The sequence below is a fragment of the Macrosteles quadrilineatus genome, unplaced genomic scaffold (assembly GCF_028750875.1).
Source record: "Macrosteles quadrilineatus isolate MER2022 unplaced genomic scaffold, UCM_ALF_1.0 Scaffold_8__2_contigs__length_117827958, whole genome shotgun sequence".
NCBI classification, from domain to species: Eukaryota; Metazoa; Arthropoda; class Insecta; order Hemiptera; family Cicadellidae; genus Macrosteles; species Macrosteles quadrilineatus.
In genome coordinates this window covers 9,230,389-9,257,740 of record NW_026542601.1, presented here as the reverse complement: position 1 = coordinate 9,257,740, position 27,352 = coordinate 9,230,389, and the positions used below count along the sequence as shown (strand labels likewise).

Below are 27,352 nucleotides of genomic sequence, written 5' to 3'. Positions count from 1 at the left end.
TCACAGCAGCTAGAGAACACTTTTCTAAACTGCTTGAAGTTGCATCTACATTCTGATTGCTCGCTTGAGTTTCTTGGGACGAAGTTGCATTTATTATAGATTGGAAAGATTGAAAAGCTAATGATTGCTCATGTGCAAGTTCTAGGGATCTGGCTTGACTATATGCCTGATCTAGTGTCAACGAAACATTTTCTAGTAAGCGCTGGCGAATTGCAGAAGATTTTATTCCAGCAATAAATGTGTCACGGATATAATCATCCCTATTCTTTTCTGCTGTGACAGCTTTAAACTGACAGTCTTTACTTAGTAATTTTAAAGCCTGGAGATATTGGTCAATAGTCTCCTCAGGTTGCTGCTGACGTGCAGATAGTTTATGTCTGGAATATACTTCATTTACAGGTTTTACATAGATACTTCTTAGCACAGATATAGCATCGTTATACGTACCGCTTTCACTTATGTACTCGTTGATTTCTGGAGTAATAAAGTTTATAAGTATTTTGAGTTTATCGGAGTCGGATGGTTGTGGTGTGATGCTGGTAACAAAATTCTGAAATGTTTTGTGCCAATGTGTCCATTCCTTACTTGCAGATGATGAGCTTGGATCTACACTAAACTTGTGTGGCTTTAGGATCGTATCCATTTCACAATATCAAGTTATTAAAATTGTAATGAGAGTAAGAATGAATGAAAAGAACTTTTATTACCTTTAGAAAGGTTTTTAATAACTTGAACAATACTACATTGAATTATAATGGACTTGTTTACAAACACAACAAAACAATAATAAAGAATTGAAGACACATGTTTTTTACTACATCATTAATAACATAATACATAATCATTAAATTGTATAGATCCAACAATCCTCCAAGATCATACCAGAATAAAATATTTACTGCTAGCAATCAAGCATTATTCATTTTTTGTCCTACACTGATCTATTAATACCTTTTTTTTTTGCCTGAACACACAAAGTGACAAACTACAAAAGTGACAAAATCAACCATGTGATATTACTATGCGATATTACAACTTACAAATCAGTAGTTACGGGGAAAAATTGAAAAATCACTGGGTCTACACAACTATTTAACAACTTTGATCGGAGTAAAATGCGTTTAGCAAGAGTTTGAACTGCAATGGAAACTGCCTCACGTATTGCGTAATCCCGACCGGTCCGCGCATGAGTCATCGTTTCCTGTCGACTCAGGCTAGCACACCGACCCCAGACCGCACAACACGTGTAGGCAAATTTTATTTAAAAAACATTTTTAACGACTTCGGACCTGCTGAAATTGCGGTTTGTCTATAAAATTGGATCGTACGCTTTTGCTCTGCTACCACTTGTGGCGTAATGGTGCCACATTTTGGTGACCTGGTCATGTGATTCAAGATCCAGACCAAATCGTTCTTGCTGGAAACGTTAACTGAACACATTTATTGATGCAGAGGAGACAATTTACCGCAATTCACAGGCCTTATAGCCAGCTTTGATGATTGTTTGATTAATTAATGCATTTATATCACAGAAATATGTACATTGTTCAACTTATGAAATAATTACTATATGACTTGACTGGACACAACGTGAACTAATATTTGATTTAATGACGAATAACTAATAATGGAATGAATGATATAGTGAATTGATACCATGATCTGAAATTACATATTATTTAATTATTACTGCTACGACACAATACCTTAAGGGGGCGTCCCCCCATTTCCCAAGAACTTAGCCTTCCATGGTGTACGAAGTCAGGAGCACGACAGAGCGTCTTCTCCTCGTCTTACCCGCCTGCTCCCTGCGCATGCGCGAGCAGCGGTAGGGGTTGAGATTGGCGGGACATTCAAAGAGTGCTGTGTTGTGGAGATTGACTCCACAACAGATAGCTTGACCTTGAAGCTTTGTTCAACATTTCTTTGTTTTGCTTCCTCAAAAACAATTATGTGGGAGCCTACTGCATATAAATAATGGGCTACTGTAGATGGAAACGGAAACTAGACCAAAAATCAAAACAACTAATATTCATATGTTACACAAACACACTGCTTAGTGTTGGATTTACTAAAGCCATAGATCTTACTAGGGTGTGACAAAGTTGCAATAAAAAGTCACCAATCTCTTTTTTAAATAGTTTTTGGTAAGGGATTGAGTCTAGCCATTAAAACTGAGAAAACTATCAGTTCAGGGTCCAATAGATACACAATAAAGGCTCACGCAATGTAACACTGATATTTTATCCTAATAAAAGACTTTTTGAGAGTAGATTGAAAGGAAACGGCAGTTAAAAAGCTCAATACTGAAGTGATCTTCTGTGTTGTCGACTGTGACCACAGCAGAGAAAAGAAGTTTAAAAGAGACTGATCTTAAAATCTTAATTTAACAAAAATAAAAGTTTTCTGTATTTTCAGAATTTCTTATTGTTGTTGCAATATCAAAGTGAGATTAGAAGGATTTCTGCAATCTGTAATAAATGGCACAAGTAGGCTAGTTCCAATCTTAATAAAAACTGTTGCATTGGTCTTAAGAGATGGTATTGCCTTCCAGATTTTTATGTTTTTGTTTCGGTTTTGAGGTTAAAAGTGTCTGGTTTTGACTATCACTAATCTAAACTATGTTTTGCAGTGGAATAGTAGATATGTTATAAATCAAACACATCATGAATTGTTTTGTTTCCAGATCTTAAGCAGTGCAAGTACGCTGCGGCGCTCTCTGATGCCAATAGCACTCTCGCTCTGGAGCCTGATAATGTTAAAGCTCTCTTTAGAAGAGGGGTTGCGCTTCAACATCAGAACAAATTCAGAGGGGTAAATAGTTCAACATTGTTTACTTTTAGGAATGAGCCCCTATAAATTATTCAGCATTGTTGTGTAGCTGCTATTTGCAAACAATCGTCTCTAAGCATTTGGATAGAGAGAATTATTTTCGTATTATGTCCTACCTTCACGTTTAGGTTCACTAGGCTCTATCTTGGGATTGTTTTTCACATTACTTCAGGCTAGTCCTAGGGTTTTGGGTTTATCACTTAAGTATAAAATCCATCGGTAATTGGCGGGATTTGAACCCTGACCTCGGGGAAGGAAGTCCCTTGCTCTACCACTACCAGGTCTCTCCCTGGAGATGGCTAGGCGTATTTGAATATTTGTATTTGTGAATATTGTAAGGAAATAAACTAGTAGTAAGCTTATTCTGCGCGTAATGGGATGAGTGAACATGAGCGCAGTAATGAAAGAGTCCACCCACACCTAGCCTACTTACCGGTGTCACTGGTGATCACAATAATGTTATTTGTATGGGCAAATCAACCAAATCTCAGTCAACAACAATCCTAACTTCTCGTCCATTAATTAACCAAAGTCATTGGTAATATACTAGAGGTGTGCGGATAGTGAAATTTCATTTCGGATCGGATTCGGATCGGATAGTTGAGGCTCAGTTCGGATCAGATCGGATATTGGGAGGTTCGGATTCGGATATTTTCGGATTCGGATAGTTCGGCGCGGGTAATAATAAGTTGCATATGTATTTTTAACCTATAAAACAATGTAAAGCTGCGTAAATAAACTTAAATGACGATTTTGAACTATAGAATTTCAAATTAGCCAAGTCCACAGTTTTCTCTCCCTTGAAAATCACAATTCACAACATTTATTTTCAAAAGTTGGTTGCTTGAATTAAGTACACTAGCAGCCGAAATCTTCACACAACACCTTAGCTCAGCAGGACTGATGTCAAACGTTTGGGCTTGTTTACTTGAGGTTATGTTTTATCTTGTTTCCTGGTTCTCACAAGCCAAAGAGTTCGATCTTAAGTTTATTTTCACATTGTATTTCCTTACGTTTTTGGAACGGATTATTGGACTCAAGTGGCATTTTGCGGGTTTGCCAAGTTTAGAAAACATCACTAATGCACTAAGATGGGCTCTAGCTCACAATTTGATGTTGGGCAATTAAATTAGACTTTATAACTGTGTAAAAGGTGTGTATCCCTGAATTTATAAATTGCATTCTACACTTATTCACTGCCAAACATAATTCAGTAGAACCTTGATGAACCGAGAATTACACTAGCCTACATAACTTCATTACCCCAAGTAAAATACCAAGATAATTTTTATAATTGTATTTGAATCGTATAATCTTAGTTTGTTAAAAATGGATTGTATGTTCAACAATAATTGCAGTCCATTATTGTTAAGCAGTATGGTCCTAAATTATTGTTTTTGATTTTGAAACATCACAGTTCATTTGATAAAATTATAGTTGAAGCAGCCCAATGTCAAATCACGCTTGTGCAATAGTTTGTTTACAAGCTTTCTCCAGACCACAGGGGAGGAGGTTACCTCCCGCTATCTCCGCGTCCCGCCATCTCCGTGTCCCGCCACCTCCGAATTTCAGAGTGACCCCTATAATCCTCGGTTACTACATGCGTTAAGACTTTCCGTCCTATCCTAACCTAACCTAACTTAACCTAACCTAACCTAACTTAACCTAACCTAACCTAACCTACGGGTTAAATTTTTCTTAAATCTTCCATCCACGGGGCTTCGCAGCCTATAAGGGTCACTCAAGAATTCGGAGGTGGCGGGACAGATTTGGGTTCGGAGATGGCGGAACGCGGAGATAGCGGGAGCACACGGGGGAGGGGAGGGTCTGATTAGCCGTCTATTGTTTACCCCCAAGAAGGTCCGACCCTCATTAGTGCCGCTCGGCTGCACTCAGTGGGGAACCCATTACCACAAATCAATCTTTTAAATGAATACAAATATTTAGTAATAATTGTTTTATTAATATTCACCTTGAAATTTCAATAAATTTGGTGTAAAATTTGACAAAATGCGGCCATTTTGACCGATTATTAATACAGTACCAAATACCAATAAAGTAGTACATTCATTGGTAATTAAATAATAGGTCAAAATTAACCGATTTTCGTCAAGTTTTACTCCCCTGCTGTGCGCTATGTCACAAAAGCTGATAACGACATGGGTGATTACTGATTAGTAACCATGGCAACTTGTTGAATGCGTGATGAAGGGAAACCCAAGAAATAGAAGAACAAAGAGAAAGAATAACGACGTTGTTATCTTTATACCCTTTTTACAATTTCCGTTATTGTTATCTTTATGTAAGATTTTATGATTTTGTTTTATAGGTTTATAAAATAATTCTTTTTAACTACGGGAATATTAATTTTTAATTTATCAACATGCTTCTCTTCTGAAACAGCAATACCGGATGCATAATAAAGGTCAATGACCTAAAATATCACGATTGTGCAATATTGTATTTTGATGTTGAAATTAAAATCACGACAAAAGACAAAAGATTGTATATATCCATGGTCCCTATAGTTTAATAATTTAATATGTACACAATCAATGCTAAATAATCATGGTTAGTTCTAACTTTATTTTTTATTATTCAAAGTTTCTACACAGTAAGACAATCCAAAGCCAAACCGGGCAATGAATACCCAAAAAACAACGTATCTTGTCCTGTGATTTGAATACCACTCGCCGGCCAGTCCTTTAGGTTTAGGGAAGTAGTGCAAGTATATATATAGCTTCAAGGTCTTACCCACCCCTTCCCTCTCCGGTCCTACTTGACTCACTACCCGCGCTCCTTTCGAGGTCATTGCCCAACCCCTCCCACCCTTCTATTGTGTTGCCTTTCTATTGTTTCTATTCTGACTTTTTTTTCGGGAAACATTAAATCTATTGTTTACGTAACATCACAGTAGTAGGCTAGATTTTTCTACTTTGAAACAGTACTGTAAAAAAAAACTATTACGCAGCGCCCCTAGTATAAGGAGCGAGACAAGCACGAGTTGACTTTCATTTGACCATGGTAGTTCTTTTCTGCTTTATGTCTGTTCGTTCCAGACGAATCTAATTGAAAAGCAAAACAGCCGATAACGACTAAACTAGTTATCAGTATTGCATCATACGGCTTCTTTGCCGTTTGCTGTTAGGTCGTTGGAAACGTATTGCTGTAATATATTGTCTATCCGAAAAAGTCGGATATATAACGGATAGTGTCGGATATCGAATTTGGGCCCGGTTCGGATACGGATATCCGAACCGAACCGAATCCGACCCGATTTTTCGGATATCCGCACACCTCTATAATATACGTAATGGATTTCCAACAGTTATCTATAGGAGGTAAATCCATCGTTCCTGTTATATCATCTAAAAATTATTAAAAATCCAATAAATCTAACTAATGAATCTAAATGCCATAAACGGTTCCCACACTCCGCACTGCTTGAATTTGAATTTACCACTTCCATCACCACTACCTACGTCGTAGACCTGTTTTCCTCCCTTCCAACAGCCTTTCGGTATTGCAAATGCATACATCTAACTGCCACCAACAGTTCCCATACTCCGCACTGCTCGGCTTGACTACTTCCTTCACTACTTACTATGTCAAGGACCTGTTTCCCACCCTTTCCATAGCATTATAGTATTGCAACTGTTTCATTGCAGATACATAAATCTAACTGTCACCAAATGGTTCCCACACTCCGCATTTCTCACCTCCTACGTCGGGGAGATGTTTCCCTCCCTTCCCATAGCATTTTAGTATTGCAGGTACATTAATCTAACTGCCAAAAAGGGTTCCCAAACTCCGGACTGCTAGCCTTGACTACTTCCTTCACCACTACCAAGGCCACACTAAAAATATACCCCCGCCGCAGCAAACCTAACGCCTAAGCGAATTTCCATTTGGCTGAATTGATTTTCAATTGATCTATTTAAATAACATTAGGTTTAACGAGTACCTAGGTTTGCTGCTACAAGGAAACTAATAAAGTGTGTGTTTTAAGTAAAATAATTATTGCTTAGTATAAAATGAATATATTTGCCAAGTTTGATCAAAAGATATCCATAAACAAGCAAACTACAACATTTTACAATATTCTCCATAAGAATAACATGGGAATTTTAAATTTACCATTTTTTTAGTTTTCTCCGTAACCAATAACCGTACAAAAACACGTTGATATACTGAATTGTTTGTTTTTTTAAGCTCTTTAAGAAGGTTGAAGGTTTAGAGAAAAATTGGGAAATTTTGTGTTTTGAGGGTCAAAAGTGAGAAAAACCAATTTTTACCCCATAAAACCCTGTTCCCATGGTCCGATCATGCTGAATCGCGAACTCATTCAAGTTTATCCCGCCTTACACCTTCAAACCAAATTTCATCAAAATCGGATAAAAATTTCTCAAGTTATCGTGTTCACGGACACATATATATATACATACAGGGTGATTGATATAAGTGTGCCAGCCGTTTTATTCGAAAACTATAAGAGATATCAAAAAAAGTTAAATGGTAAGTGCCTTGGATTTTTTATTTAAAAAACAACAAAAAATATTTTAGCCGCCATTTTTCCAATATGGCCGCCAACTTTGATTTTTCTTACGGAACACCCTGTATTTTATGATGTATTCTGGTAGAAAAAGTAATTTTAAGACGATTTTACTCTTGCGATTTTTTTCATAAACCTAACCGTTTTAAAGATAATAATGGTTAAAGTTTTGAAATTTCTGCATGAGAAAGAGTTTCGATAAAGGCCTAAGCAAGCATGCCAGCTGTTTTGCTCGAAAACCATTCAAAATTTCACAACTTAAACCATTATTATCTTTGAAACGGTTAGGTTTATGAAAAAAATCACAAGAATAAAATCGTCTTAAAATTACTTTTTCTACCAGAATACATCATAAAATACAGGGTGTTCCGTAATAAAAATCAAAGTTGGCGGCCATATTGGAAAAATGGCGGCTAAAATAATTTTTTTGACTTGACTATAATTTTTTTAATAAAAAATCCAAGGCACTTACCATTTAACTTTTTTTGATATCTCTTATAGTTTTCGAATAAAACGGCTGGCACACTTATATCAATCACCCTGTATATAAAAATTTGAACGAGTGGTGTTTTTGCCCTCTGGGGACATCAAAATGAAAAAGTAAATCGGTCCCGGGCCTAAGTCTTACCATGAGACCTACGGTAATAGCTACTTCCCTATAGGGAAATTCACTAAAACAGGCCATAATGCTCGTCCAGCATGACGTCACGATAGAAGACGGCAATGATCAGCTGCTTGTTTTAATCTTTCATTGGAAAATAAATAAATAAGTACTTATACGTCATAGCCGTCTTTTATCGTGACGTCATGCTTGGCGAGCATTACGTCCTGTTTTTTTAGTGTGGCCTTGCCACTACCTACTTCGTGGACCTGATTCCCTCCCTTCCCATAGAATGTTATTATTGCAGATACATTAATCTAACTGTCAAAAAAGAGTTCCCACACTCTGGACTGTTCACATTGACTACTTCCTTCACCACTTCCTACGTCATGGGCCTGTTTCCCTCTGTTCTCATAGCATTTTATTATTGCAGATACATTAATCTAACTGACACAATGAGTTTCCACACTCTGGACTGTTCACCTTGACTACTTTCTTCGCCGCTTCCTACGTCGTGGACCTGTTTCACACTCTCTTCTCATAGCATTTTAATTTTATTATTGCAGATGCATTAATCTAACTGTCACAACGGGTTCCCACACTCCGGACTCCTCGCCTTGACTACTCCCTTCACCACTTCCTACGTGTCGTGGACCTGTTTCCCTCCCTTCCCATAGCATTTTTAGAATTGCAGATACTGTACATTATTCTAATTATCACAAAGGGGTTCTACTTTCCGAAATGCTCGCCTCGACTACTTCCCTCACCACGACTACTTCCCTCACCACTTCCTACGTCGTAGACCTGTTTCCCTCCCTTCCTATAGCATTTTAGAATTTCAAATAGATTAATTTAACTTTCAAAAAGGGTTCCCACACTCCGCACTGCTCGCTTTGACTACATACTTCACCGCTTCCTACGTCGTGGACCTGTTTCCCTCCCTTCCCATAGCATTTTACAAAGCAGTTCTGACTGTCACAAAGGGTTTCTACACTCCAGAATGTTCGCCTCGACTACTTCCATTACCACTTCCTACGTCGTGGACTTGTTTCCCTCCCTTCCTATAGTATTTTAGTATTGCAGATACATTAATCTAACTGTCACAAAGGGTTTCTACACTCCGGACGGCTCGCCTTGACTACTTCCTTCACCACTTCCTACGTGTCGTGGACCTGTTTCCCTCCCTTCCCATAGCATTTTTAGAATTGCAAATACATTATTCTAATGAAATGAAATATGCTTTATTGTCTTTTGAATTTGTACAAATCATCGACAATGTCAAGATTCAGCTAAAATTATAGCATAGTCAGGTAATTAATTAATAAAATACTTATAGCTAACTTAACAAAGGGAGACATATTATAATACATATTCTAAATGAATAATTTACAACTGAAGAATCTTATTCTTAAAAAAATCTTCCAAACTATAAAACGGGTTATTGGTCAGCCAACAATAAAATTTCTTTTTGAAATCCTTTATATTGTGTAATTTAATTATGGAGAAAGTTGTACACTTTAAGTGATAAAACTATGTGACTATTTAGAGTTTTACTTAAACGTTGGAATTCTATTGAGGTATGGTTCTTATTTCTGGTATTATGATCATGAGTATGGTTTCTAAATTTTAAAAGATGTTGATTTTCCAAGATATAAACTATTAAGTCATAAATATAAACGTTAAAAATAGTAGGGATTTGAAGATTTCTAAAAAGTGGTTTGCTGTGGTCTCTTGAGCCTTTATTAGAGATAACTCTAACCGCTTTCTTTTGCCAAACAAGAATTTCCTCTACCCTAGCACAATTGCCCCAAAAAATTAGCCCATACCTGAATATGGATTGAAACATGAAAAATATGCTGTTCGGACATAATTTAATGGAATGCATTTTTTCAGACGGCCTAGTAAAAATATTACACGAGAAAGTCTGGTATTTAAATAGTCTATATGAGAATCCCATGTTAGCTGACTATCTACATATATTCCCAAAAACTTTGCTGAAAAAACTTTACTACCCTTATCACTGTTCTCAAACAACTCTCTTGAATTATAATTTAAGGAAAATATCAATTTTTGTGATTTTTCTTTGTTAAGCAAAAGTCCATTACTATGAAACCAATTTTGTGCATTATTTAATGTTTCATCAGCCAATTTTTCAAGTTCTTTATAGTTTTTACTAGTAGATAAAAAGGTAGAGTCATCTGCGTACAGAATGGTTTTACAATCAACAGAAGAGGGTAGATCATTTATATAGATTAAGAAAAGAAGGGGACCAAGGACTGAACCCTGTGGCACTCCCCACTCGACTGACACTTCATCTGACCATCTTCCTTTTATACAAACTGCTTGTTTCCGATTTTGCAAGTAGCTTGTTAAAAAAGATAATGGAGGGCCATCAAATTCATAGTACTGTAATTTAGAGATGAGAATATTGCTGTCAACAGAGTCAAAAGCTTTACTGAGGTCACAGAAGGTGGCCTGAGCATAAGTTTTATTTTCGAAAGAGAGATGAACTTGTCTGACTAGATCGTCCAATGCATTGAGAGTGGATTTTCCCTTTCTAAAACCGTATTGGTTGTTGTTCAAGATGTGGTTTTTTTCAAAATAATTTCTGATTTGATCGTAAATAAGTATTTCTATTAGTTTTCCCAATACAGGTATAATTGAAACTGGTCTGTAGCTCTGAGGTTGGTCCTTAGGACCTTTTTTGTAAATAGGACAGACTCGAGAGACTTTGAGTAAATCAGGAAAAACCCCTTCTGATAAAAGGTTATTTATGCATATTGCCAAGGGGTTAGCCAAACAGTCAATAATTACTTTTAACAGATTGTTTGACATATTGTACACATCCACACTAGCTGATCTTTTCATCCTTTTAATGGCACTAAGAATATCATTAGGTGTGATGGCTGACCAACAAAATTTATTACAACTATCAATTTCATATTTTTTCAAAAAATCATTACAAGAAGTGATTATACCTGGAATTTTAATAATTTGTTTGATCTTGTCTACACTGTCAACCAAAAAACTATTGAAAGTATTTGGCTCAATTTGCAAATCAGCTGTGTTTAAACACAATAGCCTTTCTTTCATTTGACCCAACTCTTTAGTATACCATCCCTTGTTCAGTTTGTTCAAATACTTAGGTTTGAATAGTTTACCTTTATTTTTATTTGGGACCATAAAATAATTAATATTGTTGATTAGTATATTAAATAAACATTGGAACTGTTTATTAGCACTACTACTCTCAGACTTGGACATTAAAGATAGCCAATCATAAGTAGACAATTTTAGAGACAGATGTACATGACTTTTAATAGGTAGATAAAACTGAATGGGATCTTTTGAGACTAAATGAGATGTATTATCTATAACTAATGGTTCATCCTTCTTCTGCATACTAACAATTCCATCATGGTCCGAAAAAGGAAATTTGAACAAACTTAAAAAAGAGAGCCTAGCAGATTTTTGGTTTACAAACACATTATCTAGACAGTTTGTGCCTCTAGTTGGTGAATTATTTAAATGATAAAAGTTGTACTGTTTAAATAGATTTAACAAGTTTTTTACATTTCTTTTGCTTTTAGTAACATCAAAATTGTGGTTGAAATCACCACCGATGACAATATTATAGTTGTTCCACTGAGTTATAAAAGGTAAAAAAACATCCAAAATCCTTAAAAACTCCAAAGGTCTACCATTAGGCGAATGATACAAAGAAACAAATATAGTTTTTAAAGAATCTATAAATACGGATGAAACCTCAAAATCCAATTCCTGACAGAATTGGCTTACATCACACAATCTTGAGTTAAATTTAGTATGTACAAATATACAAGTATTCCCTCTTATATGTTTGATTCTATTGTAGGAGCTGGCACAATGAAAATTATAAGGAAAAGCTAATTTTATTTCGTCTTCCTTCAACTAGTGTTCAGAGAGACAAATAACATAAATATTTGTGTTAATTAAAAAACTCTCCAAAGCTGAAACCTTGTCTTTTAAACCTTGAACATTTAAATATAAAATATTCAGACTATCATTTCGCCTTGATGAAGGTGTACCATTATGAGCAAGGACTTTGGATGTGTTAAATACAAGGACTATTTACAGGACTAGTTACAGAGAGAGATACAGGAACACTTTTAGCACTTTCACTTGTACTCTGCTTTAGCGCCTCACAAAACGTGAGGTCGCCGGGCACTACACTTATAACTTCTCCATTCTGTGGTTCCTCCATTGAAGTTAGTGTTGGCTGGTCAGACAGAGCCGCAGTGTCGTCCGTCGGTTCCAGGGCAGGAGATGGCAGGAGGGCTGTCATAGGTGGTGTGACAGTGTGGCAGTTTTCTTCCGTTTCATCAGACAAGTTCATTGTTTCTTTCTCTTGATTTAGTTGATGCCCATGGATAAAAGTCTTTATTTGGTTGTTAAATTCATTGTGTGATAAACCATTTCTCAACTTTCTCAATGATTTTTGGAAGTACGACACAATAGTGACTTTTGCTCCTGTTTCGTTTTGAAAATTTTCACAAAGGCTTCCCACACTCCGGACTGCTCGCATTGACTACTTCCTTCACCACTTCCTACATCGTGGACCTGTCCTCCCCCTTTGCATAGCTTTTTAGTATAAACATATACCAACATCTTTGAATATTTAATATTCAATGCCAACATTAAATTGAATAATGTAAAAAGCTGCTTTGTTCTAAATACGTACATATATATTTTTAATTTAAAGGTGAATTTTAATACTTAACATTTAAACGGTATATAACTGCCGACTAATATTGTTAAGTTCAATTTATTATTCTTGCGACGCATCCTACAATGCACTGGAAAAAATATTAAAAGTGCGTGCAGTCGTAACCGTTTGCCGGGGATAGCTCAGCCTACAATGGCTGGGTAAAGTTCCAGGGTCTGCGATAAGGTCAGGGAAACCACTAGGCCAATAGCCGGGTCTAACCGGTATAGGACTGGCTCATACACGGGCACTGTGAACAAGTCAAAAACAAGTCACCAAAACAAACGTGCAATAATCACTACCAGGCCTACGCCGATTCTCCACTCTCCTAGGGGGTCGTTGCTGACTACGCAACTCGGGCTTCGTCCTAACTATCCAATAGTTAAGCGCAGAGTGCCTAAAACACAGTGAGTTATACGACGACTTGCCAATAAAAACCACAACGCGTGTTATCACCAGGCGGGGTCTACTAGGCCACTAAACTGCAATACACAACTCTAATGGCTACACAATACAAACAATACAATGGCTACAATACACAAACTTTAGGCTACTATTATGACGTTCATCCATTGCATGTGTTGTACATAGCGTTAACGATGAATAAAAATTCTTGATTCTTGATTCTTGATTCTTGATTCTAATGCCCAAGCTAAGAGTCAAACAGTCCACTCGATACTAATACCATATAATAATATACAAGTATACTATAGACGGAGTGACTACACCACTAGTAGCTGGTCTCAATAAATACCAAGCTAAACAAGCAAAACTATATGTCAATTGCAATACTATTAAATTAGTGAGCAGCTTAGTAGCAGATAAATAAATATTAAATACGTTCCAAACACTAGATAAATATATTATCTGATAGCCGGTACTACGCTATCCAAGCTACCAAGCTAACCTGTTGGATTACTAAGCAAGCTGTTCAGGTTAAATTAAAATAATTAAATGATTAATCAATACCAACCCTACTGCTACTACCACTACTGCTACTATATCAACGTTATATTGCTTAGCTGGGCTTCTGTTAATAGGCTAATAAAACTAGCTACTAGCCTACTGGCCTCGTGCTTCCAACTACGCACGCTAAATCGTGCAGCCTGGGTTTGTCGGGCCTCAGAGTTATTAGTAATGTAATTAACTCTGGTACAACGCAAAATAATATCTACTACAGTCAATAAAATATATTATTTGCGCTTTAGCACCTGCCCAGAACCGTCAGGAATATACTTTAATATTATTCCTGACTAATAAATAAATCCTAACTACCGACAGGCTTTGACCAGCACGGTTGTAACTCTAACTCTCGCAACAAAATCAGAGATGAATGTTTTTAATGTCAACTATCAACTCTTAAACCAAAATATGATAAAAGTCGTCCACAAGTGGGTCACTGACTCACTACCCAACTTGAATGCCGACACTGTTCACCGGTATCACCACACTCCGATGTCACCCAAATCACTTGACGTCTCACTAGACACACGCTAACTAGCTGTTCCCTCACCGTAGGCCACGACTCGAATGTCCCGGGATACCCAAGCTTATCCGAACTGATAAGCCGGGTCAAAGGGCGCTAGCCAGGTTCGCCGCCGCCGTTTACTGATGCCAGCAATAGGTGCGCGGCCAAATAGCAAATATTTACCCCCCTAGGGAAAAGGCTCGTTACAATCTGAAAGTTGTGAAATTTAATTAGCTTAATTAACATTTTTCTGAAAGTTGTGAAATTATAATGATATATATTCATGGACGTCAAACTGTTTACTCCATGAATAAAAGAGTTTAGAGTAAAAGTCGTTCTCTCTGTCTTAAGTAGACAACAAAATTGTTGGTCGCAAAACGTAAACAAATAAAACTAGGTGTACAATGCAGTTGTATGCTTGCAATATTGAGCGGAGCTAGCATAATCCAATACTTTTCTTAAGTCAATGTTACATCTGCTCCTCGTAAATGAGATTAAATACTTGCAGTATCCAATGTCAATATCAATAATATATTTGGTTCACTTAAATGGAACGTCTATTTGCAGTATTCTAAGTCAATTATAAGTCTGGTTCACGTAAATGAATTGTCTACTTGCAGGAACCAAGTCTATGTTTCATCTGGTTCTCATGTATTAAATGTCTAATTACAGTATCCAATATTTGGTTCGCATAATTAAAATGCCCATTTGCATGATCCAAAGTCAATGGTACGCCTAGTTTACATAAATGGAATGTCTATTTGTAGTATTCCAAGTTGATACGTCGGGTTCACGTAAACGAATTGTTTACTTGCGGTATCCAAACTCAATGGCACGTTTGGTTCACGTAAATGAATTGTCTACTGGCAAGATCCAAAACAAAGGTTTATTTGATTCACATAAATGGAGTGTCTATTTGCAGTATCCATACCAAAATCAATGGTTCACGTCAAGGGAATGTCTACTTGCAGTATCCAAACTCGATTGTAAGTAGGCCTAGATTTCACACATAAATGGAATGGCTATTTGGATTATTTAAAGTCAATGGTGCATCAGCCTTATTTCACCGACCATAATTATTGGTTTTTCATTTTGTAGTAAATTATGTTCAATGATATTAATCCGATTGTTCTTCCCTTTTTCTCTGTACGGTAGTTGTATTGTGCTATTTAGATGATTCGTTAACTAACATATGTTGCTACTCTTGTTTACCTTTTTATAGTTATCTCGCAAATAATGTCATGGCAACCAGTTAACCCATAAGGCCCATGTTAAATTTCCAAAAGTTTGAATACACATAGAGAAAAGCCATGTGGTCGGATTTGTACAATTTCAGATTTATACCTTCCCATGGTCGGTTACTATGATTGTGCTAAATTTGGTGCAGATCGCTTCAGTCGTTTGGGAGGAGTATTTGTAAAACAAAAGCAGGAGTGTAATATAAGAGCTTCGCTTAGCTCCGCTCAATAAATAACAAATAAATTGGTTTGACCTTTGAAATGTTTTATTAATTTACATATTGACACAGCCTATACAGCATTGTATGATTTTTGTACATTGTTGTCTCGGAATAAAGATTGATTGATTGATTGATTAAAAGAAGAAGAAGGAAGCTCTTATACTACACCCCTGCTTTTTTTTACAAATACTCCTCCAAAAAGGCTGAAGCGATCTGCACGAAATTTAACACAGTTATAGTACCCAACCATGGGAAGGTATAAATCTGAAATGGTACAAATCAGACCATAGGACTTTTCCCTACATGAATGCAAACTTTTCGAAATTTAACATGGGCCTTGTGGGTTAATTGGTCGCCATTACATTATAATTTGCGAGTAAACACTAAAAAGTAAACGAGAGCCTCGACATATGTTAGTCAACAAATCAACCACATTTTAAATACAGTACAAAAGAAAAAATCGGATGAATACTAAAAGCATATTAGTTGTATTGCATGTAATACGAATTGATTAACAATCAGTTCTATATTGAGTGATTAAAATCATGCCGTTTATATTTAATTGTAAAATAGTTCTGTTCTTTTTAACAACAATGAATAGTCAACTAATTAGGCCTAAGTCTATGTTGCTTGGAGAAGGAGAAGATAAAACGAGATCATAAAAAAAACACTACTACATAATCATACCAACAAAAATCACACCGCCCTTAATTTGCAAGTAAATTTGTAAAAAATGTACTTGTAGCTAAAAATATTAAATAATAAAAAATATAATTAAAACTACTTCCACGATCCCAGTGGCTAACCCCAACCCCTCACAACAATAATACTGGTTAACAGTTATTGAGGTAATTGAATTGGTGAGTTTTATGAATGTTCAATGCAAATATGTCTTCTGTTCAAATGATTCTTTTTTTTAATAATGAAGAAAGAAGACATTGAAGAAAAATAGAGAAAGTCAAATTCTACATACAAGAGGTAATAATAATATAATAATAATCGTTATTGCCTTTTAATAATACAGGTATTGCATAGGCCTACCATGATTCATTTGCAGTATGTAAATTATTGAGCGGAGTGAAGCGAAGCGAGCGAAACTCTTATACTACACTCCTGCTTTTGTTTTACAAATACTCCTCCTGAAAGGCTGAAGCGATCTGCACGAAATTTGGCACAGTCATAGTAACCAACCATATGGGAAGGTTAAAGATATAAATCTGATATGTTAATAATCGGACCACAGGACTTATATACTTAAACCAATAATAATGGTTGCCGGAATTAGGCTGATGCAGCACCATATTGCGTTTGGATACTGTAAATAGCTTTTACAGCATTTTATGTGAGCAAGACGTGCCATTTGCAGTCTACAAATAGGAATTCCACTAATGTGAACCAAATATAACACTCATAGTTTCGATACTGCAATTAGACAATTCGTTGACGTGAACCCGACGTATCATTGACTTTGAATACTGCAAATAGACATCCCATATAAGTGAAACAGAAGTAGGCCTAAGCCTACCATTGACTTCAGATACTGAAATTAGGCATTTTATTTATGTGAACAAAATAAATGGACCATTGATTTAGGATACTGCAAGTAGACTATTCATTTACATGTACCATTGAGTTTGGATACTACAAGTAAACAATCCGTCTACGTGAACCATACGCACTATTAACTTTAGAATCTGTAAATGGGCATTCCATTTATGCAAACCAAATATATCATTGGCATTGGATACTGCAAGTAGACATTTAATTTATGAGAACCAGATGAAGCATAGAATACGGTTCCTGCAAGTAGACAATTCATTCACTTAATCCGATGACTTATGATCGACTTTGGATACCTACTACTGCCAATAGGCATTCTATTTAAAATGCGAACCAAATATATCATTGACATTGAATATGATGGCTCCGCTCAATATTGCAAGCAGACAACTGCATTGTAAACCTAGTGTTATTCTTATGGGACAAATTTAAAAATGTTTTTAAGTATTTTATAATTACTACTGATGGGAATCGTCTAGAATTTTAATGGTGTCTTCCCACTGTTGTCATACTTATTTGTGCAAAATTTAAACTCTATAAGTGCGACGGTTCTTGAATTTTTGGTGCAAACACACAGACACACACACACTCACACACTCACTCACAAGCGGACAACTTTTCTCCGATTCCGCTAGACATGATACTTAGATTCGTTCACTTCGTTCACTCATCTATGATCTGATTTTCAAAACAATACACATCATAAATACCCCAGCAGCAGCAAACCTGCAGACTAAGCGAATTTCAACTTGTCTGATTACATTTTTACTAAAATATTTCCATAAATAAGACATATTTATTCCCAATTTAAATAACATTATACAGTACTAGTGGAACCCCGTCGAAATCGACGGTTAATCTTGAGGTTTTATTTAAATTCAGCTAACTGCGATTGATAGATTGAAAGTCATTAAAATCTTAGTTAAATGAAGGGAGGATAAGCAATAATAAGTATGACGATTGTGTTCTCTAAAAAATGTGATTGATGAATTCGTTTAACACTATATTTCCTCTATCAGCATATTAAATCAGTTTTTTTGTAATTGATAAAAATATCTGATTCTCTAGAAAGCAGTAACATTCTTACTTCGATCCCAGCAATTATAATTCCTTCTCTTGCCACATCGACCCATGTATTTAATCATCCTGTTCTTACTTGATAATTCATTAACTTTTGGGTAGTTTTGCCTTAGCCATATCGATCTCATAAAGCTGTGCATGTATTTCGTGGATGGAATAAACCATAATTGTAGGAAATTTGATCACAAATCTTGAACATTTGCGCAACCAAATCCATAACCTAGGTAAGCTTTGGTATAAGCTATATAAGTTATATACGTATAATTTTATATAAGTAAGTTTTATATAAGTATAAGTTATATACCATAAGCCTTGGCAACAAATTTTGCAAAGCGATGAGATGTGATGAGACTGTTGTGTTTCCGAATGTTTTGTATGTAGTGAGGCTTAGAGCTTAGATGCGTTGTTCGACCTAGCTACATGTGTACATCAAAGTAAAACCCGTGTACACATTTCTTTTAAATACAGTACCTGAATTGACATTAGTTCACCTACTTCACCAAAACCATAGATGAAACATACTCCGTAGTTAGTCTATTCCAAAACTTGAACACTGCTCTCATCCTCAACGTACTCATCTGTGACACAATTTTCAACCTGATTATCAAAAACCTTTTTACCAATAAATGAATCTCTGGTGTTCTTTCTTGAATTTAAAAATAAATGGTGATTGAAAGTAGGAAAAAAGGCAATTGCTAACCTTACAATATATATAAGCTAACCCGATAAGGAATAGTTATATGTTCCTTTGAAATTGATATACTGTATCACACTTATTTCATAATTTAACATTTAACATAAAATTCTTCTAACCAAACTCCAGCTTATAGGATTCTCTGACAATTCATTAAAATGGATGAGATCATATCTTCAGGGCCGAAAGCAGTGTGTGTGTCATGACAACTTGACGTCCGACTGGAAACATGTTCCATGTGGAGTTCCTCAGGGTTCAATTCTTGGTCCACTGTTTTTCACAATATACATAAATGACATAACTACAGTACTACACCACGTAAAGTTTCATTTTTATGCTGACGACTTGCAAATCTACTCTCATTTTAATTAAAGTCAGTCATACGAATGAAACTATAAACTTAATGAATCAAGACATCGACAACATTGCTCACTGGGCAGCAAAGAATGGACTAAGACTCAATCCTGACAAAACAAAGCCAATCATCATAGGTCACCCACGGTTACTTAGCACACTTGACGTAGACAATTTACCAAAACTTACCGTGAACGGAACCACTTTGACATATCAAGACAAAGTAAAAAGTCTTGGTTTGACATTAAACCGTACATTAGACTGGACTGACGTGGTGGTAAATACTTGTAAAAGAGTATTTGCCGCCATTCACACACTGAAAAAGATGCAACGACTCCTACCGTTTCATATTAAACTCTTACTGGTCAAATCACTCGTATTTCCACACTTCAACTATTGCAACACGGTGATTAATGACATGACTGTGGCTTTGTCAACAAAATTACAACGTGTTCAAAATTACTGCATTAGATTTTTGTTCAATCTTAGACGTGACGATCATTTCACACCATATTATATAAATGAATCAATTTTGAAATTAGATGACATCAGAAAAATCCGAATACTTTCAATTACTCATTCAGCCATTAATCTTGGAACTCCAAATTATCTAGCCAACAAGTTTGAATTTTTGCGTGAAAGGGGCGCAGGGAATACTCGCTCTGGCTCGTCCATGCTGCGTATTCCTCATCACAGGACGACTCTTTATAACAAATCTTTTGTAGTAACTGCATGCCGCCTTTGGAACTCTGTACCTTATCCCATTAAATCCTTAGAAAGCCGATCCCGACTGACGGTGGCGCTGAAAGAATATTACCTTAACCGGATGGCCGTGGCGTGGCGGGATGGCGTGCATTAGGCCTGGGTGCAGCAGAGGGTGTATGGGTGTGTGATTGTGTGTTAGGGAAATACATTTATGTAATGTTGTTACACCTATTTGTTTATTTCAATCATTATTGTTTTATTTTGTTAATGTTTATCAGTATTGTTAGTTTTTTAGAGGTTAACTGTAAGAAAGGACCGTGAGGTTCTAAGTTCGCCTCAATAAACAAGGATTTTCATTTCATTTCATTTCATTTCAAACTGGTCAATGGCTTCATCGACTGTCCCGCACTTCTCAAACTTCTGAACTTTAGGCCGGGTAGATCTTCAAGATCCAGGGACCTCTACTCTCGTGAGCACCTCAGTACCAACTATCATCTCTACAGCCCATTGCCCAGAGCCCAACGTCTCATCAATGCTCTACCTGATGACATTGACCTTTTTAGTATGTCGCTTGCTTCCTTCAAGAAAAGGGTGGTGTCTTCGAAGTGGTGAAGTGATGATCTATCTGTGTTTTGTGCCAGCGCCTCTCTGTATACGCAAATTTCACAACTGCCCTTTCTTGTTATGTTAAACATCAAGGCAGATTTTTCACATTTTTCTGTTATGTTTGGTTTGTTGATTTGCTTGTTTTGGTCCATGCAATATTGTTGTTTTGTTTTTGCACCCAAATTAGCTACCTATCAAAATTTTCTTGAATTAGAGATTATTATTGAAACTTCTTCCTGTTGTTAACTTTTATTTGTTGTTGCTATTTATTGTTATTTGTTATATTGTTAATTATTGCTGTCAAATGTTATTGCTTGTTATACTGTTCTGAATTGTTTCTCATTTTGCATCTGTCATTTTTCTTCAAATTGTATCTAATCTAAATCTTCTTATGTACTGGCGTCAGCCGTTGGTCTATAAATAAATAAATAAACTTAACTTGATTGTCAAATTAATTTTTTTCTAAATTTTACACCTTGCGGTTATCTAAGACCCTGTAGGCCTAGTTGTCCTTTACACTTATTGACAATGAGCTATTCTTGTGTACCCAAAAATAAAATGGTACACAAGAACTACCTATCATTTTCCACACTAACCACTTCAAGTTGTGCTTGTTAGCTTGTTACTTCTTAAAATGATTTTTTTAGCTACCCCATTGTTTTGGTTTACTGTATCTTGTTTTATAAATTATAAATTATACTTTACATAATGTTTACAGACGGAGAATGTTCTGCTAGATATTGCTATAGAGGTTGCCAAGTACCTCTCGCCTCGTGATATATCTTCCTGTTGTGCTGTATCTCGTCACTGGCGAGAAGTATTCGGTACCGATCAGGTAATTATCCTCAGTTTATTAGGAGATTTTAAGCTAAACCAAAAGTAAGTGAAACACTAGTTGTACCTCATCAATTAACTGTTACTCTGATGGTTTACTGATTAAAAGTTAAGTGAATGAATTTGGGTGGCGTCGTCCTGTAATCCAGCTACTAGGAGGTCACGAATTGTGGATATTTATAGGCATGCACTGTAGATGCAATACTCCCTGGTGTGGATTAACGTCCGCACGAGTGAGTAATACGACTATCCGCAGTACTATCCTGATAATTAGACCAATTCGTATATACCATGGCAAAAAGTGGTTCGGATTCCACTCTAAACTGTAGGCCCCTTAGTTGCCATTAGCTGTATTCGCTATTAATTAACAGCTGTGTCTAAGGATTATGTCGGCCTTAGTCACTACAAGACTACAAGATCACGCCACTCATCCCACACTCATCTCCATTCATACTTGGCTTAAAATACCTACATTTGTATGGTCGCCATTTCAAAGAAAAGTATAAGTATAGAGTATTTAATGAAAAGCTAAAATTATTATTCTAGAAATTAAATGGGGGATTTTTTAAATGGGGAAGTTAAATGGAGTAATCTTAGTTCAACTAAGTAATTAAATGATTGATTGATTGATGTTATTGGTTGAAACATATTCTGGCATTGTTTATTATGATCAAAAGTTGCATAACATCTCATTTTAAAGCTATTAAAACCACGGATGTGATTTGATCTCTACTTTTTAATTGTAATTATTATTGTTTTGTCAAACTACATAAATATATTGACTTTAACTATGATTTTATTCAACCTCTAAAACAAAGGTTCTAAAAATCCAAAAAGCAATTTACACGGGAAATATATTTAAGAATCACATAAAATTTTCTGCTTGGTAATTAAGCTTTCGGTGCATGATTAATGTGCTTCAACAAGAATGCGTTTTTGCTGATCGGCGGTCAGACAACCAGTGTTTTGCCTAGCATCTGATTGTCAACGGCAAAATTCTGTTCCTGCGTATGATAATAATAACAATTACAATTAAAAAGTAGATAGCAAATCACATTCGCTGTTTCAATAGCTTTAAAATGAGATATTTTTCAACTTTTATCTTAATAAACAATGCCGTAATATGCTTCAACCTCATTAACATCATCGTTATGGGCAAAAAATCCAAGATGGCCGACAGTCCTGCCAACTCTTAAGCAGTTATCGCAAGGATGTATTTTTCTTATTCTATATCTCAGTAAGTTTTTTAACTTATATATTAGAGTAGGGGTAGGTAAAAAATGCACTAAACATTTTGGGCATTATTCAATATTAGGTATGCTAGCTCTTGATTTATTTAAGTTCTTAATAATTATGTCTAAAACTTTAAACAGTCACCAAAATTATTCTTTCTCTTTTTGGTGGTTCTTGCAAAATATTTTCACTCAACTTTATGTAAATTGTTTTCATTAGGTTTTCAAACTGTTCTAGGCTACTTCAGCAAATATTAAATGCATGTGATCACATACAAAATAACTTGCCAGTTAGTTGTCAAAGAAAAATTAAAACCTAATGTAAAAAATAAAAATAAAATTAAAATTAAAAAAAAAAATAAAAAAAAATTAAAATTAAAATTAATGTATTATGTATACAATCCTCTTAATTAGACAGAAAATTAAACAACTGTAAACCTGACTAAAAAAGTTAGCCTAATTACTAATTAGCATAAAGTGGCAGAAAAGTAATTCTGTCATTCTCTGAATTAAATCACTGACAACACACAATAACTTACTTACTTACTTACTTGATACTTGATGATGTCCCACTAGCATCGCTCCTGCGACGTGGTCGTCAAATGGGTAGATAAACAATAATAGGCCTAATTGAACAAATCTTCTACTTTAAAATAGGCCGCTTCACATAAATATTCTTTTAACATCTTCTTAAATTTATTGAAATTTTGCTCTTGGATAATGTTCCTTGGCAGTGAGTTGTAGATCTTGACACTACTAAAATATGGGCTCTTGCTGGCCAAAGTTGAGTTAACTTGGGGTACATGTACTTGATTAGCTCTTCTCGTGTTGTACTGATGGACCAGATTGTTTGTGAAAAAGATGTCCGGATTATTTCTCACCAAGATGGCAGATTCTAAAATAAATAGTGATGGGAGGGTTAAAATTCCAAGGTCCTTGAATAGGGGCCTACTGTGAGCAAGACGTTGAGCACCACACATTCTCCTAATAATTCGTTTCTGGAGGAGAAAGATCCTATTGGCCATGGTACTACCTCCCCAAAATACTATTCCATAAGATATTATACTGTGAAAACATCCATAATAAACTTTTAACAAAATGTCAGTCTGGACCAATTTCTGGAGCCTAGTAATTAAATTGATTACAGATCTTAATCTTGAAGCTATTGAATTAATATGTACATCCCACTTTAGATTTTCAGTTATGTGCAGGCCAAGATATTTTACTTTTTCACGGGAAGTGAGTGCAACCCCATCTAGCACTAGTTGAGGAGCTGGTTCAGGTTTTTTCCTATTGTAAAATTCTATAAGGTTTGTCTTATCAGAGTTCAAGATCAAGCAGTTTTCGTTACACCAATTTTGCATTTCAATTAGACTAGATTGAGTATCTTCAATAAGACTGACACGATCAGAGTTACAGATTAGGTGACATACATCGTCAGCAAAAAGCCACACATTCCCAGATGTTATGGAGCCAGGTAGGTCATTAACATAGAGCAAGAACAATAGAGGCCCTAGGTTTGATCCCTGTGGGACACCCACATTCATGGCAGGGGATGGAGCCGACTTATATGTGCGTAGAGTATTGTCATTCCCCAAATGCTTGAGTGATACGACCAGGTGGCGGTCTCTTAAATAAGAGAATATCCAGTGCAGAGGTCTTCCTGCAATTCCCAGGGAAAGTAGTTTACGAAGCAGGACACTATGGTTTAGTAGGTCAAAGGCCTTGGTCATGTCGTAAAACAGGCATAAAAGGCTCTCAGAAAGATCCAGGTGGTTATAGATGTTCCTCAGGAGGGCAAAGACAGCATCAGATGTAGACATATGTTTTCGGAACCCAAACTGACTCTCAGTCAATATATTATTTAATTCTATAAACCTAAGGAATCTCTTCAAAAAAATGATTTCAAATACTTTTCCTATACATGGTTGCACAGAAATCGGGCGATAATTACTAACGGCAAGTGGATCAGCCTTTTTATACACAGGTACTACTTTAGATGTTTTTAACTTTGTAGGAAAACAGCCAGTTTCAAAGGATTTATTTATTAAATTTGCGAGGGCTTCAATAACATTTTCATTACAAAGCTTGAGGAGGCTGCATGGTATCTCATCAACACCTGAACTTTTCTTGGATCCCAGTGAATTTACCACCTCCCTCACCTCAGCAACAGTAGCATGTGTGAGAAAAAAGCGTCCCTCACCTAAGTCAACAGGGAGCTCAGGAGCACAATTGTCATTTGCCAACCTAGAAATTTCCTCATAAAAGAACTCACAAAAGTGATTTACAATTGTTTGGGGGTTTGTCACAACAACATTATCAATTTTCAAGCTTAAGTTAGTATGTGTTTCATAATCTTCATCACAAAGTGCACGGACCACAGCCCATGACTCCTTACTAGTATTTTTTGAGTTTAGAATTCTATTACTAAAATAAGACTTTTTTGTCATAGTAACAAGAGACGAATGCTGCCGTTTGGCCCTTCTGTAGGCCCTTTTAACATCTTCTGAACAACCCTGCGACCTTGTGTCCCAATACATTTGCAAAAGAGTCTCATGCGAGAGTACAACATCATTACCAATCCAAGAAGAGCTAGGTTCATTTCTATTCTTACAGGTTAAGGCAGGAAAGCTTACATCAAAGATATATTTAAACAATTCATAAAAGTTATCAAAAACAATGTCTAGGCCAATATCTAAATCTTGCAAAATGCCAACATGCACCCAATCCTCATTTCTCGTTAATATTTGAAATGTGTCCAGAGTGGTAGCGTTAAATTTCCTCCGAAAGGTCCTGCGCTCTTTAATTTTAGCATCACTGTCACACAATACATAAACAGACAGATAGTGGTGATCAGAAACATAAGTTGGGTCAGCTCGGGGCGCATGAAACTCCTTGGCTATACAGTTGTCAACAATTAGGTAGTCAAGTTGAGTGATTGAATCACCACAAATTCTGGTAGGCCCCTTAAAAATACTGTTGAGGTTATGGATTTCAATCAGGTCCTCTAAAAAATCCCTTTCCCAAGAACTTTCAAGGTTATTTACATTTAAATCAGCACAAATATAAAAGGGATAGTCAAATTTGCTCCTCAGAACAGACAACAATAAATCAAGGCGGTCAACAAAATCCAGATAATTTTCTTTCATCGGGGTTCTATAAATTACAATTATAATAAACTGCAAATGTTTATATTTCAGTAGGCCCATACAAAACTCAAATGTTCCTTCGCAACAAATATTGTCTTGGTCACATATATGCAGAGGCTTTATACATAGCCTAGAGTCAGTATTTAAAAGCAATGCAACACCGCCACCTGTGCGGTTTGGTCTGTTGTAACAAGAAATTGTTTTGTAGCCAGAAACTTTGAAAGAATTAATCTTGTCATTGTTTAACCATGTCTCAGCAACACACAACACATCGCTTTTTTCCTTATGCAAAATAACTTCCAAGTCCTCAATCTTGTTAAAAACTGACCTAATATTAATAAAATCAAGCTTAAACCTAATATTACAGTTACGTATCCGAGGGCTAGATGAGCTAGGCCTAGGGCCTATTGCCCGTTTTTTGAGGCACTACCTTGAGAGTCAAGCCTATCTCTATCTTTGTTTTCAAGGCTAGGCCTAGACCAATGTCTGCGGTTACGAGGCGTCAAGAACCTAGTTATTAGAATTCCTTCAGGCCACAAGTCACTATCGAGCAGTTTCTCTGCAAGATCAAAAGGCACACCTACCTTAAATGACGAATAATCTTCTTTATTCTTAGTAGGAATCTGTTCACAGCGGATCTGAGTGCTCTCAATTTGGTCCAAGCTACTAATATAATCAACCAAATACTCGGCCTTTACACTGGGACCCAACCTAGAAATAAATAACCAAGACTTCCTCTCTGCCACAACAAGTGGTCCTGCAGATTTAGCTTTACCTATGATCGCTTTATTTCGCAACACGTTATGTTGTTTAGCAGGTACTAAACTTTTCCTATTAGGCCTAACCTGCTCATGTCCAGCATTACTATTTTCAAGATTCTTGAAGCGAGATTCCCTCTTGTTATGATTAGGCCTATTTACATTACGATCTTTTCTTAGTCGCTGAAAAATAAAACCATCATTTTCACCAAGATATTTACTTGCAACATCTTCCTTCAGACTAGTGTTAACATTTTTCACTACTTCAGAATAACTGTTTTTCAATCCCGATTTTGCCAGGCTTGCAGCTGATGCGGATCCGTCACTACTCTTCCCAGCTAAAGGACGATCACTTTCAGTAGACGTATTACCAACATTAGTTAACGTATTGTCGTTCTGGACTGGTTCATTTGGGTTTAAATCCGCTTCAATATCTAGTTCTTCAATATGAGTACGAATGGCAACCCTGCTCAAATCATGATGTTCTGTCAATGGTTCTGTCTGCACATCAATAATGACGTCATCTTCCGGTTTAGTCACATTTTTATTTAACCTGCAATTATTTTCGTCAATCATTAAATTCAATTTTTCATTTATAATCAAATGATTACTTGTCAATTCATTCAAAACGGAAAATATTTTGCCAACACATTCATAAAGGTTGCAATAGTCATCGATTGTCAAATTACAGGTTTTAATCTTGGCTAACCTTGCATCGCAATCC

The 27,352-nt window shown here is 36.0% G+C and overlaps 1 protein-coding gene across 1 annotated transcript in view; it reads left to right on the top strand.

Annotated features, from left to right (window-relative positions):
- Nucleotides 1–27,352, top strand: part of LOC128999665 (uncharacterized) — a 98,330-nt gene that overhangs the window by 66,954 nt on the left and 4,024 nt on the right. The window contains exons 7-8 of the mRNA XM_054426284.1: nt 2,687–2,814; nt 21,374–21,490. Of these exons, the coding sequence (XP_054282259.1) occupies nt 2,687–2,814; nt 21,374–21,490 (245 nt within the window). The remainder of the gene's footprint in view (nt 1–2,686; nt 2,815–21,373; nt 21,491–27,352) is intronic.